Genomic DNA, 22,877 nt, shown 5'->3' on the forward strand with positions numbered 1-22,877 from the left:
ATGGAGGCGGGTGTAGGTAAACACCCTTCGCCTCTGCAAGCAACTACAGCCAAAATTAGTAGATTACAAAACAAATTTCACCCAGATTCATTAGAAAATCCAGCCATATGAAAGTCCAACAACCAAGGATTTAAAGAAGCCACATTCATCCAGACAGGCAGGAGGGACAGAGGCACAGAGAGGTCACAGAATGGGTGGTCCCACAACCACATGTGGGGGATAAAAATCAGGAGGGATACCTCGGGAGTGAGTGAGTGAGTGATCCCAGACCAGATCACCCAGCCCTGGGTTCCAGAGCCAAGAAGATAAGTCGCCATAACTTATAGCTCCAAAAACCAGTGGGGGTTGAGACAGTGGAAGAAACTGTCTGATTTTAAAAGACTTCTTTTAAAGGGTCTGCAATGGACTTAGGACTCACACACACATACCCCCTCTGAGATTCAGCACCAGGGCAACAGCTGGAAGGGCACAAGTGGCACATGGAGAGAAGGGGAGAAAGTGAAGTGATTGGCAAGGGGACAAATGCTGGGGAGACAGCTTCTTCTCGGGTAATGTCCAGAGGCCAGGCAGTGGCACGGCCCCTCTCTGAGCCCTCTCCCACACGGAGCCACAATGTGGTGAAATGGGTTGTCTTGCCCTGGAGACTGACTACCTAAGGTTCTGCCCCACACAATGTACAGGTGTCCTTTTGACAGTAGGCCATGCTACTAAGGGAGTCAAAGCAGCTCTACCTGCAGAAACAAACCCGGGGAGGCTGCCAACCTGAGGAGACAAAGAAATAGGGCCCAAATGAAAGAACAGAACAACACTCTAGGAAAAGGTCTACATTAAATGGAGATAAGCAACCTATCAGATGCACAGTTCAAAACACTGGTGATCAGGATGTTCAAAAGAAATCACTGGGTACCGCAACAGCATAAAAAAGACCCAGGCAGAAATGAAGGTTGCATTAAGTGAAATAAAGAAAAATTCACAGGGCACCAACAGTGGAGGGGACTAAATTTAGATTCAAATCAATGATTTGGAACTTAAGGAAGAAAAAAGCATTCAATCAGAAAAGAAAGAAGAAATAAGAATTGAAAATAACAAGAACAGAATATGGAGCCTCTGGGACATCTTCAAATGTACCAACACCCAAATCACAGAGATGCCAGAAGGATAAAAGGAAGAGCAAGAAATTAAAAACTTATTTGAAAAAATAATGAAAAAAACTTCCCCAACCTGGTGAAGGAAATAGACATTCAAGTCCAGGAAGCACAGGAAGTCCCAAACAAGTTGTACTCAAAGAAGAACACTCCAAAACACATCATAATTAAAATACCAAAGGTGACAGATAAAGAATGTTAAAAGCATCAAGAGACAAGGAGACAGTTACCCTCAAAGGAGTTCCCATCCAACTGTCAGCTGACTTCTCAAAAGACCCCTTACAGGCAAGAAGAGGCTAGAAAGAAGTATTCCAAGTCATGAAAAGCAAGGACCTACAACCTAGATTACTCTATCCAGAAAAGCTATCATTCAGAATGGAAGGGCAGATAAAGTGCTTCCCAGATAAGGTAACACTAAAAGAGTTCACCATCCCCAAGCCATTATTATATGGAATATCAAAAGGACTTATCTAAGAAAAAGAAGATCAAAACTATGAACATTAGTGGCAACAAATTCACAACTATCAACAACTGAACCTAAAAAACAAACTAAACAAACAAGCAGAATCATAGGAGGGTTATCAGCTGGGAGGGGGAAGGGGGAGAATGAGGGGAAAGGTACAGGGATGAAGACGTACAAATTGGTAGGTACAAAATAGATGGGGGATGTGGAGAATAGTATAGGAAATAGAGTAGTCCAATAACGTATATGCATGACCCATGGACATGAACTAAGGGGGGATTTGCCGGGGAGAATTGCTGGAGGGAATGGAGATCCCAGGTGGAGGGGGGCAAAGGGGGAAAAATTATGACAACTGTAATAGCGTAATCAATAAAATGTATTTTAAAAAACACATATCAAGTTTACAGGGCAAGTGAGCCAACAGATTCCTTTTTTTTGTTTTGTTTCCTTAAGCTAGAAGCTGGAATTCTCTTTATTTGCAACCTAGCAATCTTGAGTAACAGACACAGGCAACCTCAAATTTCTTAAGACTAAAACAATATGCCTGTAAGAAATAATATCAAGACTGTTACAGGTTCCTTTCTAAAGCACAACCACCCACTCACAATGCTGATAAAAATGGCTACAAAGTCTCACTGCTAATGTCCCAAGGCAACATGACACACCATTCCTAAGGGAAGGCTGGAACTTCTAAGGCAGTAAAAGAAAAATACTTCTAACTTTTTACAGCTATTCTGAAATGAAAGCACTCCTTCATCCACAGATTATTTATGAACACCTACGATATATGTAGCATTGTTCAGGCACTTACGATTTTTTAGGGAACAAAGCAGGAAAAAGGCTCTGCCCTTTTTGAAACTTATTGTACATTCTAGTGGGGACAGAGGATAAATAATACACATAGGAAATAAGTAAACTGTTAAGATACTAGGTGATAAGTGCTTTGGGAAAAATGGAGCAAGGAAGGTAGACTGAGAGAATGAAGGTGGAGGGCAACGCAATTTTTACTGGGTTTGTCAGCACAGGCCTTATTGAGGTGGCTGCATCCGGGCAAAGGCTTCACAGAGGCAGGGAAGTTAGCGGTCCAATGTCCAGGGATGAGAAGAGTGAGAAGGCCCTAAGGTGGGAAATAGATGGATAGAGGAATAAGAAGGAATGCAGTTGGGATAAGGACAGAAAGGCAATGGAGGGGGTGAAGATAACATCAGGCCTTGCAGGACACTATTGGACACTGAGTGAACTGGAGAGCCCATGAAGCATTTGGAAGAGGAGAGGAATATGATTTGTTGAAAAGATAAAGTGGCTGCTTTGTTAAAAATACACTGAACATTTCAAAATAACTGCATTTGAATGTCCTGATTTGTCCATGTGTGAATATCTTCCAGTAGTTGCATAAGTTCTGTGTGGTGGAGACTGCCGTTGTCTGCCAATATCCACCCCTTCCTTCCTCCATGATACTGGAATCCCTGACTTTTAAACGAGGCAAACGGCTACCCCAAATAAAGACTATTTTCTGGTCTTCTTGCAGCTAGGTGGGGCTATATGAACAAGTCTGGCCAATGAAATACTCCTTTTTAATATTTTTAAGCATTTTTAAATATAATTATTGTTCAATTAACGTAGTTTTCTGTCTTTTACTCCCATCCCAGCCCACCCCCCCCCAAGTGCTCCCCACCTCCCTCCCATTTCGACCCCCCCCTTAGTTTGGTCCATGTGTCCTTTATACTTGTTCCTGTGAATCCCTCCCCTTTTTCCCTGAAATTCTCTTCCCTTCTCCCCTCTGGTCCCTGTCAGCCTGTTCTCTATTTCAGTGTCTTTGGTTATATTTTGCTTGCTTGTTTGTTTTGTTGTTTAGCTTCCTGTTAAAGGTGAGATCATATGGTATTTGTCTCTCACTGCCTGGCTTATTTCACTGAGCATAATGCTTTCCAGTTCTATCCACGCCGTTGCAAAGGCTAGGAGCTCCTTCTTTCTGCTGCATAAAATTCCATTGTGTAAATGTACCATAGTTTTTGGACCCATTCATTTACTGATGGGCACCTAGGTTGGGCACCTAAGTAAGTGCCCAACTCTTGTCTATTGTAAATTGTGCTGCTATGAACATTAGGGTGCATAGGTTCTTTTGGATTGGTATTTCAGGGTTCAAACTCTTTATGAAGCCAGCATCATCCTAATTCCAAAACCAGATAAAGACCCAACAAAGAAAGAAAACTTCAGGCCAATATCACTAATGAACATAGACGCCAAAATCCTCAACAAAATATTGGCAAATCGCATCCAACAATATATCAAAAAGATCATACACCATGACCAAGTGGGATTCATCCCAGGGAGGCAAGGATGGTTCGATATTTGCAAATCAGTAAATGTAATACATCACATAAAGAAAAGCAAAGACGAAAATCACATGATCGTATCAACAGATGCGGAAAAAGCTTTTGATAAGGTACAACACCTATTTATGATAAAAACACTCAGCAAAGTGGGAATAGAGGGAGCATTCCTCAATATAATAAAGGCCATATATCAGAGACCTACAGCCAACATCATACTCCATGGGCAAAAACTAAAATCTTTTCCACTAAGATCAGGAACAAGACAAGTTTGTCCACTTTCACTTCTATTCAATATGGTATTGGAAGTTTTAACTACAGGGATCAGACATGAAATACTCCTTGATCCATGAGAACATGTTTGTTTTTCTTTTTCCTTTTTTGTGCTACCTAGAATGAAGACATGAAGGCTCTAAACTGATCATCCTTATCTTTGATATCATGCTAGGAATGGAAGCCACGCCTCAAGGAGGGTAGGAGGAGTCTGAAGCTCTGACAACACTGAGTTCCATACGCACTGGGAATACCTACCTCCAGACTTACATGAGAAGTGAGCTTGTAGCTTGTTCAAAACAATGCTAATTTGGATCTTTCTTGTGTGCAGTCAAACCTAAGCCAGAAGCACCTGATATCCCTTGAAATAAGTTACTTTCTAGAATGTGAAATGTATGGCATTGGCTTAGAGCAAGGAAATAGGATGAACAGTAGGATTGTTAGGAATCTAAATTTAACTGAGAGTCCAGCAATTTGGGGCTTTGGCCTTTTGGATGCATCAAGCTTCCACAATCACATGAGCCAATCCCTTAAGTAAATCAGGTAATTTCCTCTGTGTGTATGTGTGTGTATTCTGTTGGAGCCAGAAAGACTTTCCTCGAGCATGGGCGGGTAGAGCCATACAGATGAGGGATGCAGTGGGTTCATTAGTGGTGATGTGGGTCAGGAAGGAGCTACACCAACACTAACACCACCGGCAGCACCAACAGGCAACTTCCACTGCTAGGGCTCTTCCTCGTTTGGGACAGGGCATCTGGAGGATTCTCCTCTGAACTGTGATTTAACTCCTAAGGTTCTTCGGTAATGTATAAGACACAGGAAGCTCAAAAAGTATGATGCTCGACGTGCTCTTAAAGAACTGTAATATAATTTATACTCACAAGTATAATGGAGGAATGCAGACCTAGAACGTAAGAAAAAAAAATCAGGTCTTTCTCTGCCACTTTCTAGCTATTTAACCTTGGGTACTATAACCTTTCTGAGCTTCAATTGTTCATTTGCAAAACTCAGTTATCCACATGGTTACGAGGATTAAATAAAATGGTGAACATGAAAATGCTTGGGACATGGTAAATATTCAAAACATGTTAGATGAACCCGAATCTATAGCAGAATAAGAGAAGTTATTTCTCCCTACACGGTTTAATGAGAGAAAGTACTTTTCGCTACCCGGCACTCCTCTGGTGCTCAGCTGGAGACCCAAGGGCTGGTGGCCTTCACGTTCTCCCTCTGCCTTCCCGCTTCTCACAACAGGAGGTCTGAGGTTGTCTTCTCGGGCTTTCAAAACAACTACTGCCTGTTCAATTCTTTCATAGGTCAAGGCCTTCCCAATTAGGGAATGCTTGTAAGTGAAAAGTCCAGCTGTGTATATCAAGGCAAAATTATATGACTAGAGAGAAAATCGCGTTGAAAAACAAAATCTCTTGATTTTGTCCTGGTGTGTTCATTATATAATACAATTATTTAAAATTCAAAAATAAAATTTGCACTAAGCTACTCAAAAATATCTCTTGATATATAGTAATAGTTTTACTTTTAACTTATGCATGCATGATTACAATCCTAATCTTCACCGAAGGAGGTAATCATTTTAGTGGTGGGTATATATATTTTTTCCATGTAAAATAGTTTCAAAGTGCTTTTAGGTGAAACAAGCTATGTAAGTGTGAAATCATTACCATAATTAAATGTAATATTTCTTCTATAATGTTACTATAAAAATAGTGTCATCCTCACTAAAAGTAGAACATATTAACAGGTTAAGCAGAATATGCAGAATACAATAGGCTTTCAGATAACACTCCTGCACATTACTAATTAAATGAGAACTATTGTTAAATAGAAATTAAAGAAATAAAGTGTTAATTTTAATTTGACACTAAATGCTATGATACTCTAGTAGAGTACAGAAAAAGGCACTGCCTTATGCTTTATTAACTCATGCGTAGTCTATTCACTGACACATTGAAAAAGCACTATTTTTTCTTTACTTCCCATCTCTGAACCATTTCACATGAATATAAGCTCCCCTCTCAGGCTCATTCCTAGATTTGCTCTTTCACCCTGTTTTTAAAAAAGGCATTCAAGTGCACAGCGGTTGTGAGCCTGGGCTCTGGAGCCAGTGTGTGGGTTTGCACCCTCACTGCCCACTTGGTAGCTGTGACAGACAAGCCACAAAATCTCTTTGTGCATTAGTTTCTCCATCTGTATAACAGGGTTAAGAATAGTAGACATTCATAAAGTTGATGTGCTAAGCACACAGTAGGTACCACATGTCAGGTACTGAAAAGGAAGAGGCATGATGGTCTTCGAGCTGGGGCACTAAGAGCAAACAACAGAGAGTACGTGGAGACTCTCTAAGGGGCATGCAGATGCGGACAGTCCTGAGCAAGTCAACTTCCAGATCCTCGCCTTCTATATATGCTTTCCTAAAATGCATCCGTCTGAGAAGCTGCCCATTTCAGCTAGAGTTTGACTGTAGGAAGTCTCTCTTCTGTTATTTTGTAACAGAGGCATTCCATTTATGCCCATTCCAGGGTCTCAAACCAAGAGACAACGCCACTATTCCCTTAATTAAGAAGTTATAAGTGTCCTCATCAATCCATATCATTAATATATATATATTTCCAATAAATTTTTCTTTGTACATATGTAATGAATATCTAAAAATGGTAATACATTCACGCTACTTTGAATAACTGTGTTAGTCAATCCTGAGGGAATTTTTCAATACCTTATAACAAATACAATCCGAGGGAATTTTTCAATAGCTTACAACAAATTCAGTCCTGAGGGAATTTTTTAATACCTTACAACCTTATGGTCATAAAACATTAAAAAAATTATAGTTGCTGTATGACAGAATGGTCTACAAAAAAACTTTCAAGCATAGAAGATAAAACTCAATAACCTCAATGGAAGAAATGAAGCAGAAATATAAATTTAAGGAGAAAAAGAAAGAATGTAAAATTTCCAACTATTGAAGAACTTTGCTCAAGTTTTTTAATGTTTTATCTTTCCTGTTGCAACTTCGACATTTTTGCCTGTTTTGTTCTACTAGCTGTACGTACACAATTATACAAACTACATGCACTAGGATAAACCCAGTCTTCCACCCTTCCTCTCCTTCTCTGCTACCAGAACTATGGTGAGCAGAGCAGTTCTGGCTACTCCCATCACTTTATTATCCTGTCACCCACTGTTACGCTGAACAGGTTAAGCTGACTTAAAAACTCCAACTAGGTTTTCGTGGCCCTTTAAATGGGTTTGCCCTAAACTATTTTGCAAATCCTGATGCTATCATCCAGCCAGTCATCAAATATTTATTAACAACTCCTTCCAGTCTTGAAAAAAGACCATGGATTCAGTGCTGAACAAGACCACATGGTTCCTCCGGTAGTTGAATTTTCAATGTAATAAATGTAAAAACAAGTTATTAACTTGTCTTATTAAAAATAATTTGAGTGAGAAGAACAGGAATTATTACAGAAATGCCCATAATAAGATTAGAAGAAAATGTATTTAAAACACATCATAATCTCCTATCCTGGAGTTAGTCACCATTATACTTCCTGAATATTTGTTTCAGATTTTCACACATTAGTTTATAGATATTATTTTTTCTTTAAATAAAAGTGTGACCATATTAAATATACAGTTAATATACAGCTATATTCACTTAATGATAAGATAATATCCCTGTTATTAAATATTTGGGCTTTTTAAAATTTATTTTAATTGTTCTTCAAGCACAGTTTTATATCTTTTACTCCCATCCCAGGCCACCCCCCTACTTAAATATTTGTTAAGAATATATTTTTAATTACTTGCTAGGAGAGTTCCTAGTTCATTGTTCCAAATCCTTCCAAATGTAAATAAATCTGTAGTTCTTGTACAAATCTTTGACCAACTTTGAATAGTTCTTTAAAAAGTTGCAGAAGTTAAATACCCAGATCAAAGTCTATGAACACCTTGATTTTGAGGCTGATGATGTGTATCTAAAAATAGAATAGCTTTTTAGAAATGTACCAATTTCTGAAACTACCAGAAATAGTATACAAAAGCTCATCTACTACCACCCATTACTAAAATGAAATATTATTCTTGCCCTGGTTGGTATAGCTCAGTGGACTGAGCCCAAGACTTTGAACCAAAAGGTCACCAGTTCAGTTCCCAGTCAGGGCACATGCCTGGGTTGTGGGTCAGGTCCCCTGTAGGGGGTGCATGAGAAGCAACCACACATTTATTTTCTCTCCCTCTCTTTCTCCTTCCCTTCACCTGTCTCTTAAAGTCAATAAATAAAATCTTTTAAAAAATTAATATTATTCTTAATCTTACTAATTTTAGAATAATTTTTAACTGTTATTTTGTAACAGAGAGGCATTCCATTTATGCCCATTCCAGGGTCTCGAACCAAGAGACAACGCCTGGTTGTAAAAATTTAATTTCTCAAATTACCATTATTTAATTTTTTCATATCAATACTCAAGGAGGAATATCAAAGGATAATCAGTGATATTTTATGCACTAAAATTTTAATTTTACTTATAAAATCATTTCACTAAAAGAAAAAATTCCTAAAACATAGAATATATATATATTAAACTTCCAAATAATTTAAAGATAACAGAGTTCAAAATATCTAATTAGCCCAATGCCACCTTTCCCATATACTTACGAGAAGATATCCAATTATCTTGAAAAAGGCAATTAAAACTAATATTAATAATCCTAATACTAGGACATGTTTTAATTTATTTGATAATTACATTTGCCATAAAGATACTGTCAACATAAGTTGTGAAACTGCAGATCTAGCCTGTTTACAAGTATCAGAGACAATATGCTCACTATGTGTTGCACTTCAATGTTGTATTTCAGTTTCTCTTAACAGGTCATACGTGACACGAAACATATCTGAGTTTATGTTTCGTGATTTCCATTCTAATGTTTAACACTAGGAAATTATATTTATGAAAAAAAGGAAATTATATTTATTTTCCTCTTTCACACATGTCAGAAAACAATTTCAATAATTGAACTAAGAAAAATAATAGCAACCAGGCCTTTCATTTCAAATATGAAATATAAATCTTTTGTTAATAGACATTAAAGAACTATCTGTAAATGGAAATGCAAACTACTTACGTTTTTCTGATTTATGTAGCTAGCATTAAATATTTTGCCTATTTGTTTTATCTTTTCAAAAATTTGTAATGAATCAAAATATTGTCATTAAAATAAGAAAAATTAAGAGACTACCTATCAAGATTGACTTAGGATTTTAAAAATTCATTATTTCTAATCTTTATTCTGATTTTATAACAAGGAGAAGAAAAAATACAATTATGTTGATTTTAAAAACATGCTACAGGAAAAGGTACTATTTAAGCCTAGCTGAAGTTTACATTATTTATTGCTATTTTCTTCAAAAATTGCATTAGAATAAATATTTTTCAAAAAATCAAAGTATATATAATACATGGTTCTGGCATATTAATTTTTTTTGAAAAGGTGCTCTGAATCCTAGACAACATAAATACTAGGCAGTGTGGTGGTTGCCACAGTAACAAGTAAATAGAAGCATAAAAATACATGTAATTTTTCAAATGTATACTTCTTCATAAATATGCATGTTTCACAGGTAAAAGATTATTTAACACTTGTTTTAGCCCACCTGTTAGAGAGAGAAACACCTAATTCTTTACAAATTAAAGATTATCATGTAGCAATGGAGCAGGCTCAACAAAGTTTTTAAATGCTGTATGGAAGACCTTAAAATTTTTATGTCCATTTTCCAGCATAAACACTGGGGAAAACAAACTGTCATTCTATATTACTTTAATAGTAAGTTCTTTAGTAAGGGTAAAAATGCATAAACTTTCTTCCTCCCAAGCACTACATTTATTTTTACTTTGCATAAGATTATTACTCACATGCATTAAATGTAGCACCTGACCATGGAAAGCAGAAAGCCCTTTTGATCACAAAGAAGGCCAAGAAGTTTAATGCTAACCCATGAGCTACTGCTTGAGTAAGTGATCCAAAAATCTTTATACCAAAGTGCTAAATGCAGGGTTCAAACAGTTCTTTTCTTTCTCCTCTGCCTTTATTAAAAGACAATGTCCTTGTTTACAGGTATCCTAGAAGACAGAGTATATTGATCAAGGGTTCTGAATTTTATACTTAGAGCTTAAAACAGTTTAACATATATTTTATAAGGCTGGAGAGAGAGGCAGTTCTGTAACCCATGATGTGAAGTTTGAAATCTAGCAAGCGGTACCGGTAAGCCCGCCAACAGAGAACAGGAGAGTTGCTCAACAATTACGGGAAAACAACTCCTTCAACGCTCATTACATACATTTGGAGTTCTAGTTTATTTCAGTAACAATTTGCTAATATTCTCCTGGAGCGAGAACTTAAAACTTTTAAAAGACCACTGTGTAGGCAGGGTGCCAAATACGAGGGGACAAAACTGCTCTAGGCCTCGCCTCGCACCTTGGTGAGGAAGCCGTGCACTGCAAAGGCTAAGGACAGCCGTACTGAACCGGCCGGCCACAGGGACACCCTGGTCAAGCGTGTGCCCAATCCTACACTTTCACGGAAAAGAAATCAGGCTTCCCCACCTTGAGGGGAGACTGTAAAGTTAAATTTTAACAACTCCAAAGAAGGAACCAAAATATTGGTCAACCATTTATGACTACCAAGGTGAAACGGGTCACGCGGATGACATGACTACTGTTCAGGGAAAAGGCACATCATCTTTATTCCTGGCGCCCCCCCCTCCCCGCCCCATCCCACCAAACCTCAGCACTATTTCCTTCTGCTTTCACCACTTTAAAATAATGGGAAAATGTCTCTGGAGACTGCAAGAGGGAAAACACATACCCATCTTCAAAACAAGGGGAAAATGATTTTGGTAATTAGGTAGCTTAGTTTAACCTGGGAACATGTAATAACAAATTAAACAATCAATTAGTAACACCCAGAAGCTCATAAAATACTGGAAAACAACCAACATAGTATCTGAAAAACCAAACATGCCAGATGAATTTAGTGTCTTTTTCTGATAGAATGACAGGTCATATTATCAAGTTAAAGGTGAATAGTATAATCTATTTCAGTGTCGTAAGCCTTTTTTATTCTATTCCCCAATGCAGGATAAAAACAATTGGCTTGGGAAGAAAAGTATTTAAAAACTGGTTTCAATGCTAAACCAGTATCTGTCAACACATTTCTCTGTTGAGGACCTGTTTCAGAGCTAAGTTAATATCTTTATTGATGACCATCAGGAATCTTGGCCTCCTCTATGTTCTGCGTTCCACCACATCATATCAGAGATCTCTGAAATTTAAAGCAGTTATTTCCTCAGTTTTCCTTCGGACTTATTGACCTTGCTTTCCCCTAGGAATCTTAAACAACTTGTTAGTTCAACTCAGTGGTGCTATGCTGGAACAAGATGTAAACCCATTTTATGTGGAAATTTTAAGAGAGAAAGAAGGACTACTTTAAAACAGCCAAGGTTCCTATGAACTCATAGGTAGCTGTTCTCTGTTATAGGAAAATTATGTAAGATTTCTAAACCAATCCCTCTGCAAACTCATAGATAGCTGTTCTCTGTTATAGGAAAATTATGTTAAGATTTCTAAACCAATCCCTCTCAAGGAAGAAGTGGGGACTTTAGCCAAATGTCAAGTAGCTATGTTGGCTGATGGTATTTTAGAAGCAGCAAGACAACCCTGGCTGGCATGCTTCAGTGGAGTGAGCTCGGGCTGCGAACTGGGGGTCACCGGTTCGATTCCGGGTCAAGGCACATGCCTGGGTTGCGGGCTGGGTCCCTAGTGGGGGCCATGTCAGAGGCAACCACACATTGATGTTTCTCTCCCTTTCTCTCTCCCTCCCTAGAAATGAATAATCAAAATCTTTTAAAAAAACCCAAAAAGCGGAAAGACGAGGAAAGGAAAGGGAGTTGAGAGTCCTGGGGCTGATCTCTCTGACTCAGTGAGTGTGCTGGTTGAACAGCTCTGTAGATGGAGGAAGTCCCTGGGAAAGGAAATCTTGGTCAGGCACGAGGCATAAAGAATTCTATATGCAGAAACCTTTGCCATTAAGAATAGTATTAAATTAGACTACCAACTGCTAGGGTCTTGAACCTGTTTACTGATAATTTGTGTTTATCGTTATATCTGACTTTTCCCTAAGTATGTAATGAATTTCGGAGGGCTCTCCACAACTTTCCAGAACACAAAAAGTTCATTTATGAAGACCTACCGATTTTACTTATATATATAATGGAAATATAGAGAGCTGAACATAAAATAAGGAAACCATAGCAAAAAGGTCCAAAAGAAGGACTGAATAAAACGGTCTCATTAGTGAGGTGAAATTCAATGCAATTTATTAAGTTTGTATTGATTCCCAACCAATACCTATAAGTAAGAGATACTAAAACATAAGTTAATTTATCAAATATATTTTTAATATTCTCAAATGCCTTAAGTTTGCCAATTCTCTCTGTACTAAAAACTATGATCAAGTTTCTGGACCAACCTTTGCCCTAAGTCCAAGACTGGGAACCAAGTAAGAACAGTATTTGAGTCCTGATTACAACAGGCTTCGCCTCATCTTCCCAAAGCAAGAAACCGAGGAAGTGGGTATACTGTGGAATAAAACCAAAGAACAGTTACGAATGACCTTAAAAAATCTCCTTTTTACCTCTGGTTAAATGTTCTTGTTTCCCTCTTTTGGAGAATTACCTGACTTTAACTCAAGATGTAAGATCTATTCATAAGTTTATCTTTCTCTATATTGAGATATCAGAACATTACATAAATACCAACAAAATTCACTATCTCATTTCCTAAATTAGATTTTTAAAATTCTGAACTTAAATACCTATATGTACATAATATGTGGAAAAAATTTTCATTTTCTTGTACTAAAATAAGAAAACATATTTAAGTTACCCCCAATATAGCTAGAAACTAAATAAAATTAATTTAATATTCACAGAGCCTAGCACTGGTGAATGGAATTTATACTACAAAAATAAAAAATCATATAGTCTTTCAAATTAATATATCTTACTGTCTTTCTCTAATGCTCCTACTTCACCTGCAGTACATCAGACAAGGTAATAATTTATGATAATCATATGAAAATATACAATTAATATTCATCACCTCTCATTCCTCATCACTTTAGATGATCAGTAATGCAGAGTGAAAATGCTGTCAGATTTCTAATTGCTTTGTAATGGGCTTGAAACAGGGAAATCATTAAAGGCAAACAATCTGTCATTTGTCCGTTACTTTAACTATCTATCACACAAAAAAAACTCATTAAAGAAATTGCTAATGAGCTACAAAAGACTATACTCGTGGTGCTTCTACAATAGATTAAAACGTAATACTATGGAATGCTTAAACCATTTTTAAAATGGTATTTTTGTGGAAACTCACCAGCGAAGATCTATTCTTCAGTATTTTTTAACCTGCGTGGCTTCATTATTTTGGCATCTAATCCATCATTGCAGAAATCCCTTTAGCATGTAATACTTGTTTTTTGACAGTCTCTAAATAATTAAATCGAAAGGTTGAAAGAAGAAGCTGAAATGCTAAATGTGTTTACTACTAGTAAACTGACTCAAGGAATAGAAATTACTGCTGTAGTGACCCTGATGCTAAATGCGTTTTCACTATTGAAGATACAATGCTTCATTCATCTCAAATAATTCTATCATCAAATATTATATTCAACTGTTGAAATTTAGCATAATAACATTAAATTCTGCATAATAACATGAACTATTTTGAAGTTTTGCTGGCATTCACCAACACTAAAATGTTTCATAATATTACTTTAAACAATTTTAAAGAGGAAGACAAATCATTTCTTTAAATGTCTACACCTAATTTCACATGTCTTATCAATGATCCATTCTCTATAAGATACTACTTAGTACCATATTTTTAAAAACTGTGATAATGACACTAAGCTGGTTTTAAAAACAAATACGCATATGAACAAATGATCCAGAAATGTTTTGTTAATTATGTAGTCCAATTGTATTTTATTTTAGAAAATTATGAAAGTAACAAAGAACACTTATTGTTTTTTTTATTTTCCTAAGGATGAATTAAATCATGTATTTATTTCCAACAACAAAACATAATCTTAGTAATCAAGCCAAACTTCTTTTAAATATGTAGACCCATTCATACCTATTGGAATACACACAGATTTAGAAAATGAAATGCAGTGGCTTTTTTAGGCAGGTCCCATGATTTATGCTGGTGAATTTCAAGCTAACTTTGAAAGGTTCCATAACACTCTAGAAACATCTTCATTATACTCTCTAATTGACTTAAACAGACTTCCTATCAACTGTTTAACACATTTTAACCCACAAATTAACACCCTTTGATCATCCAGATTAACCTTTCTTCTGTGAGTCAATTACATGACAAAAATAAAATAAACTTTAAAAAAATATTCAAATTAAAAAACCTAAAATGGGGAAGGGAGAATTAAATAATAATAATAATAAAAGCATCTAAAAGCATATCCCTCCATGGCTGAAAGAGGCCATCACAAGGTTCCAAATTCTGAAGAGCCTGGAAAGCTCCCGGAAAAGTCACAGTGATCATAAGAACAAAGAAAAAAGGGTAAAGAACTGAATAGGGAAAATAATAAGTTGGCATTTCTAAATAATAAGCCGGTATTGCTAAAGAGAAACAGAAAATGGATTGTATACAGTATCTTTAATAGGTTCACGGAAAGACTAAACATCAGCTGTGAAGTTAGGAAGACAGGAACAAAATTCTCAGATAAGATAAAGACCTTTAGGAGGTCAGAAACAAGCTTGAAAGAACACTGACACCACTGAAGCTAAACGAATAATGAAAACACAGCAACAGGTGTGACTGCGACACCCGTCTGTGTACCTCTTTGACTGTTGCTTAGTGCTGTGCTGTACTCAGACTCGATGAGTGTTCACTGAGGATCACTGCTGTGAATTCAAAAGAGGGGACAGATCAAATGAAGACGACCAGCAAGTGGGGCGAAAGGCAAAAACAAAAAACCACTTCTAAAAGATGAGGCAGGATTACTCATTAGGCTATCTATCTAAAACTTTATGATAATGTGCCAAAAACAAGAAGAAAAGAAGTTTCTCTAATGCTCACCATTCATCTCTAACTTCAGTCAAAGCATTGTTTAAACTCAACACGTCCATACATCTCCCTGGATTAGCCTAATTTTGATTCAAGGGTTTCAATTATTCAGGTAATCTGCTTTATTCTGTTCCTGCAAACTATTTACTGTCACGATGCCTGTGATTTCCTTGGCATGGTACTCTCCACAGATATTTCAGTTACTTATTTGTCTTTCTACCCAGGTAAATTCTAAGCTTTTGAGAGAGCTACAGATGATTCTGTCTTATGTCTCTTGTAAGAGAGGGTGGGACATATAGTAAACACTCAATACAAATGTGCTGATTGAATAAGTGAATGAAAGTTATATATGTATTATACCATTGTATCTGTGTTTTATCTCATCACTGGCTAGTTATTGGTCCTATTAAAATAATTCTCACCCAAGGATATACTCATTGATTTTAGAGAGGAAAGCAGAGAGAGAGAGGATGAGAAAGAGAGGGGAAGAGAGAAAGAAGGATGGGGGGGAGAGAGAGAAACATCAGTGTGAGAATGGGAGAGAGAAACATCAATCAGTTGCCTCCTATATGCCAGGGATCGAGTCTGCGTCCTGTCCTGAATGGAACGCGCCACTTTTTGATGTACAATAAAATGCTCCAACCAACTGACCACACAGCTGGGGGGTCTTAGTAGTTTTCCTATCTTCCCAGTAGATTTCAAATTGCTCTAGGGACAATAATTTAATTTTAGAACATGACCACTTGTTCTATTAAGCTACTTAAATATAGCTTAGGTCACTGATATAAAATCCCTAAAAATTCAGAGATAAATAAGATCAAGGTGCCCTGGCTGGTGTAGTTCAGTGGATTCAGCATGGGCTGTGAACTGAAGGGTTGCCGGTTCGATTCCCACTCAGGGCATAGGCCTGGGTTGCAGGCCAGGTCCCCCAATGGGGGCTACATGAGAAGCAACCACACACTGATGTTTCTCTCCCTCTCTTTCTCCTTCCCTTCCCCTCTCTTTAAAAAGGAATAAATAAAATATTTTTAAAAATAAGATCAAGGAAATTACAGCATTAAAATGAAAAGAGAACCAACTATATGGGAAAACATATTTGCCAATGATACCTAGGACAAGGGTTTGATCTCCAAAATATATAAAAAATTCACACAACTCCACTCCAAGAAGACAAAAAAAAAACAATTAACAAAGGGGCAAAATATTTGAACAGACAGTTCTCCAAGGAGGACATACAGAGGGCTCAGAGACACATAAAACATGCTCAGCATCACTAGCCATCAGAGAGATGCAAATTAAAACCACAATGAGATACCACTTCACACCAGTGAGAATGGCCATCATAAACAAATCAACAAACAAGTGTTGGAGAGGATGAGGAGAAAAGGGAACCTGAGCACACTCTTGGTGGAAATGCAGACTGGTACAGCCACTGTGGAAAACAGTATGGAATTTCCTCAGAAAACTAAAAATGGAACTGCCTTTTGACCCAGCAATTCCACTGCTGGAATTATATCCTAAGAAGCCTAAAACACAAATACAAAAGAACCTATGAACCCCAATGTTCATAGCAGCACAATTTACAATAGCCAAGGGCTGGAAGCAACCTAACTGCCCATCAGCAAATGAGTAGATCAGAAAACTATGGTACATTTACATGATGGAATACTATGCAGCAGAGAGAAAGGAGCTTATACCCTTTGCAACAGCATGGATGGAACTAGAGAGCATCATGCAAAGCAAAATAGCTAGGCAGTAACAGAAAAATACCATATGATCTCACCTTTAACTGGAACATAATTAACAAAAGAAAAAAAGCAAACAAAATATAACCAGAGACACTGAAATTAAGAACAATCTGATAGCAACCAGAGGGAAAGGGGAAGGGGACAGTGGGGAAAATGGTTTTCAGGAACTACTATAAAGGACTCATGGACAAAACCAAGGGGAAGGGTGGAAGCAAGGGAGGGAGGTGGGTTTGGATAGGGTTGGGGGTAGTAGTGGGGGGAAAATGCAGACAACTGGAATTGAACTATAATAAAGTAATTTATGAAAAAATCAAGGAAATTAAAGAAGAGTTGGTGAAAAAACAGTAAAAGAACTAAGTAAATACAATCCTATAATAAGAAAAATAGCAAAAGTACACTGTAGATATTGCAAATATTATTCGCCATTAAGAACACAGTTTACTAGTATAATCTCAAACTAAGAATTTGTTAATGTTTGGTGATCATTCCTTAGTTTATGGACAGGCAAGTACTAAAATAACAAATTGAGTAAGAATGTGATTTTGTTACTAATACAATAAGCAAGGATTTTTTTTTACAACCAAATCTTAAACTCTAGCTATTTCTATATCCACATATCTACAGCTATAGCTATTTTTAGATATAGAATTTGATCAATCATCTTGACACATGTCTACCTCTAGAGGTAGTATTTAAACAATAATTTTGAAAGAAAATATTCAATGTATGTTTATTTAGCTTATGTTTATGCTGGTGACACAGGATGAAGAAGTTTTGGCCCATGCTTTTAATTTATCCTACAAGCTACAGTTCAACAAGCATTTGGGTTTGGTTTCATTTTTCCAATTATATAATTAGTGGCTTTCATTTGCTCTGTTTGGAAATTCCTAAAGTACTGCTATGAATATCAAAACAATATATTTCAGTATTAATAACAATAGCTAACCTTTATTGAGTACTTACTATTTTCAGGCACTATTACCTCACAACAAATCTATGAGGAAGATACTATAATGACCCCTATTTTATAGAGGAAGGAACCAAGGCATAGAGATTAACTTAAAACTGTTCACATAACCAGTTAGAGGCAGAGTCTGGATTCAAGTCTACGTACGCTGTATGAGTCCAGACACTATGCTCTTAACTACTACGCTAACAGTTTATATTTCTGCAATATTCGTTTTACCTAAACTGGAAAAAAAAACTGCTCTCTTAAAAAAAGGTAACAAGCAAACCTATTATAGATACTCATCGTTAGAACTCCAGAGAATGTGGCAACATAGCTGGTGCTTAGTTTCCATGAGAGGTGTCCCTACCCTCAGAGATCGGTCAATCCAATAAGAGATCCAGAACATGCATTCGAAGTACATAAAAATACCGTGTGGGGTAGGATGAGTACTACACACAGGACATGTTATGAAAGTTGAGAGGAAGAAAGTAATTTCCAACGACTGGGCCAACATAAAAGGTGTGATAAAAAAAGGTCCTAAAGAAGGGCTAAAACGCATAGGAGGAAGTAAAGAGCTAAGGTGTTATAAAGCAAGGAAGAACCATCAGAACAGAATTGTGGGTGGAAAACCAAGAAAAGATCCAATTGTTTATGTTTATTGTATAATAGGTGATGAGGCTGAAAAACTAAGGATCATATTGGGAAGGTAACTGAATGCCAAGTTAAGGAGTTAGGACTTTATCTTCTTGACCACCTATCTGTTCAATAAGGGAGTTACTAGTTAGATGTGGCTGTTGAGCACTTGAATTTGGCTAGTCCAGATTGAGACACACTGTACAGTTAAAATACAGACAGCTTTGAAGATTTAGCATGAAAAAGAAATAGACCATATCTCAATAATTTTTATATGAATTACATTTTGAAATGGTCACATTCTGTATATACTGGGTTAAATTAAATATATTATTGAAATTCATTTCTCTTGTTTCATTTTACTTGCCTAACATGGCTACACGGCCACAAACATGGCCTGCATTATACATTATACATGTGTGGGTAAAAGTGGGTTTACAGTTGTGGGTACACAGAACATAGAGTTTATTCTTACATCATTTATTTCTTAATTATTGTATTTATTATTATTATTAACCTACTTTTGCCCACCCCTATATTTCTGTTAGACAGTACTGCTCTAGAAGTGAAGAAATGAGGGAAGATGATTGAGCAGGCATTCACGCAAAACGGTGTTTTAAGAAATTCATTCTGGTATAAATAAATGCAAACTCAGATCTATAAATAAATCTGTATAAGTAAATAAATTCAGATTTATTCAGAGAAACTGATAGGGTTTTTCAATAAGCCAAAGGCAGGAAAAGGAAAGAAATAAACCAAGGCGGCAGTGAAGCGGGACTGCAACAGTTTACAAGATATTTACCAGACAGAACAACCAAATGCCACAGGGAGACTTTGTTTGGATTCTGATTCAAGCAAACCAACCATAAAAAGACATTCCTGGAACAATCAAGATAAATGTAAATAAGGACTAGATGCTAGATGTCTACAATGAATTACTGATCCCTTTGGTGGAAAATGACATTATAGAGATGAAAGAAAACGTTGCAAATTAAAGTACACTTTAGAGATGCAAAGTAAAGTGTCTCAAGGTGAACTGATGGAACACTTGTGATTTGCTCGGGGTAAAAATAAGTGCATCTTACTTTCCAAACCCATATAAATAAATATGTAAAAAAGGGAACTGAGGAAATTGAGGTGCTGTGATCAGACTTTTCAGAATTTGGTGTAAAAAAGATAATACCTTACCCTAATGGAATGATAAATTAAGATAAAGAGCTCTTTTGTAAGAACTGGAAGACCTGGGCATAATTATCTACACAAGGAAGGACTAGCAGTGGAAAGGAGGGCCAGAAAAGTTTGCAGGGACGGTACTGCATAGGAAGGTATTCAGAACAACACTTAATTCCACCACTTTGGGTGAGCACCCTAATGCCATGTGGAGACTTTGTTTAAATTCTGATTCAAGCAAACCAACCACAAAAAGACATTCCTGAAACAACCAGATAAATGTAAATAAGAACTAGATGTCAGATGTCAACAATGAATTATTGATCATCTCCCTGAGGGCTATGGAGACGGCATGTTGAAACCAGGATCAAGCCAGATTCTTCAATTTGGTATAACGCTTTTTTTGTATCTTTTTTTAAACATGCCAAAATCCCATGGAGAACCTAATCTATACATAGAGCTTGAGATTTTTTTTTACTTTTCCATGTCATTTAGTCATTCTTTTTTAAAAAGATTTTATTTATTCATTTTTAGAGAGAGGGGAGGTGAAGGAGAGAAATATCAATGTGCAGTTGCCTCTCCAGCGCCTATACTGGGTACCTGGCCCACAACCCACGAATGTACCCTGACTGGGAATCAAACTATTGACCCTTTGGTTCCCAGCCCGCCCTCAATCCACTGAGCTACACCAGCCAGGGCTATCATTCAGTCATTCTTCACAGTTCATACAATCGTTAAACAGTGGGCCATATTAAAATATTTTACTGACTTGTTTAGGTTTATCTGGACTAATCCTCAGATTGAGTGAGATCTGGTGGAAGATAAAAACGAAGGAAATCAAATCTAAGCAGTAAAAACAAAACAATCTTAACATATCCAAGTGAAATTAAATCATGCCGCCAAGAAATAAGATGCAGTTTTTGCCTTCAGGTACAATGCAAGGAAGAAAGGTCAATGTACTGTAAGCAGCACAGAGAAGAGATAATAAATGACACACAGAATGGAAGAAAGGGAGATGAAAAAGGGAAAAATCTAACCGCAAAGTTAATTGTGCCCATTTAGAGTGCCCGCAACTACCTCAAAGTGGGGCAAGTTATTCTGCTTTTTCTGTTAATTTCAAAGATGGCATGGTTGCCTTGGGAATATGTACACTTGCTAAGAGCCCTGTTTTGCTGCCATTATAATCAGCTATTTGAACTTAATCCTTGGTTTGTTTCCTTAAGTACAAAGTGAGAAAAATAGCACTTGCCTTACTAGTCTCACTGCGTTGAAGTGAAAGTGAAGCCTGATAGTATATGTGAAAGGCCTTGGAAATACTGTCTCTCTTAAGCCGGTTGCTAAGATCTAAATGAAACAATTTGGTTGAACACCCCCCAGCCCCCCCCAAAAAAAAAACCTGGCGGGGGGCGGAACCCTACTCGGCAAAAGTTTTAGTTCTCTTAATTTTCCAATGAAAACATTCTAAGGAAAGTGTAGGGACTAAAGAGAATTCAGTTCTCACCCTTCTCACCAACCCTTAGTACATTCGTCAACCAGAAAAGGGGGAGCAGCGCTGATTAGGGCAAGCGGAGCACGTTTGGGGGAAGGCAGAGAGGCAGCCGAGAGGGGTAGGGGCTCTTACTGAGGCAGAAGAGAGAGACGACGTTGACGGAGTACGGACAAGAGGGAATTTAAAGCGAGAAGGACGCTTTTTTTCACAACTCGAGCTGCTGCTGAAGAACTCCTTGGTAGCGGACTGGTTACCATAGCGACCGCGTCCTGTAGGGCGGAGCAGTGCTTCCGACCAGTGTCACGGCCACAACGCCTCGACTAGAAACGTGGTCACGTCAAAGCAATACTTCCGGCGGAAGAAGAAGCAGTTCTGAGTTTTGGCCCATCGCATGTAAGCAGACTGTCCCCAAGCCTCTGTGAAGTTTGGTAAGTATGATTTGGAGTGAAGCCACGGGAAGGTCCTCCGGATAGTTACCTGCGAACAGTGGATTCCCAACCCAGCAGTGGCAGAAATGGCCTGGCTTCAGGGGCTCCTAGCGAGGTCTCTGTTCCCAGCTGTGGCAGAAGGGCGGTGGCTTCAGGGGCTCCTGGCGAGGTCTCTGTAGCCTAGAGACTGCAGACAGTATCCTCGAGTGTATAGTTTCGGCATCTCCTTGCGAGGACTGCAATAACAGGGATTCTTGCTCGCTACCTCCTGTGTATTGGATGCCTCTCATTCTTTCAGTGTAATTTGGAAGAAAAGAAGTGAACTGAAAAACTTAAGAGGGAATGCTCCCAAATTCATCTTATTTACTTTGCTTTTTAAAAAGTTCTTTCTGTAAACTTTTATTGAGATCCTTTAGTGTATTCAGTGAATGCTCACTGTGTGGCCCGTTTACCCTAAGACAGGCAGAAACACCATCTTAGAGGGGCATCCGTCCATCGCTCGGCTTCATCATCGGATTCTGTTTTTTTAATTGCTGTTGTATATTCATTAACTTAAATCTAAGCATATAACATTAAACATCTAACAAGTTTTTCACACTTGCCTGTACTCTTACATGTGAAATTCTTGGGGCAGTTTAAACAAAGCTATGTGCTTCAGCAGTCTTCTGCTATAGTCATGATTTACTCAAATATCTAAATATTGAAGAAGTTAGGAAAGCAGTACTTGCTTATTTCCTAGGTACACGCACACTGTAATGAATTTAATTCATTGTCATTGGTATTTTCATTCAGCTGATCTGAGAAGGCCCACCTCTCATTCAGTGGACGATGGCATTTGAACGGACACCAAAAAAGGATTGGTACAGCATTCTGGGGGCAAACCCATCTGCAAGTATATCAGACTTAAAACAAAATTATCAAAAACTCATATTAATGGTAAGTCTGTTCTTTCAGATTTTAAATTATGCAGTGGGGAGGGGTGGTGGAATCAGTTTCTTTTTTGTGTGACCAGAAATTTGTTTCCATAAAATGTATACATGATAGTCACTGTTGGTTCACTGAAAGTTTCAGT

At 37.5% G+C, this 22,877-nt stretch overlaps 2 protein-coding genes across 3 annotated transcripts in view; one reads left to right on the top strand and one right to left on the bottom strand.

Moving 5' to 3' along the window:
* The window catches only part of DCDC1 (doublecortin domain containing 1), a 383,276-nt gene extending 361,642 nt beyond the window's left edge, over positions 1 to 21,634 (bottom strand). Inside the window, exon 1 of the mRNA XM_053673152.1 lies at positions 21,510 to 21,634. Coding sequence (XP_053529127.1) covers positions 21,510 to 21,634 — 125 coding nt within the window. The remainder of the gene's footprint in view (positions 1 to 21,509) is intronic.
* Positions 21,635 to 21,728: 94 nt separating this feature from the next.
* DNAJC24 (DnaJ heat shock protein family (Hsp40) member C24) overlaps positions 21,729 to 22,877 on the top strand; it is a 59,172-nt gene continuing 58,023 nt past the window's right edge. For both annotated transcript variants that reach the window (XR_005079773.2, XM_037126660.2), the window contains exons 1-2: positions 21,729 to 21,805; positions 22,598 to 22,741. Coding sequence is in view for 1 of the 2 variants with exons in the window: in XM_037126660.2 (XP_036982555.2) it covers positions 22,634 to 22,741 (108 nt within the window). In the remaining variant the exon portion in view is untranslated. The remainder of the gene's footprint in view (positions 21,806 to 22,597; positions 22,742 to 22,877) is intronic.

Source organism: Artibeus jamaicensis, unplaced genomic scaffold (assembly GCF_021234435.1).
Source record: "Artibeus jamaicensis isolate MK-2021 breed Jamaican fruit bat unplaced genomic scaffold, CSHL_Jam_final contig_797, whole genome shotgun sequence".
NCBI lineage: Eukaryota > Metazoa > Chordata > Mammalia > Chiroptera > Phyllostomidae > Artibeus > Artibeus jamaicensis.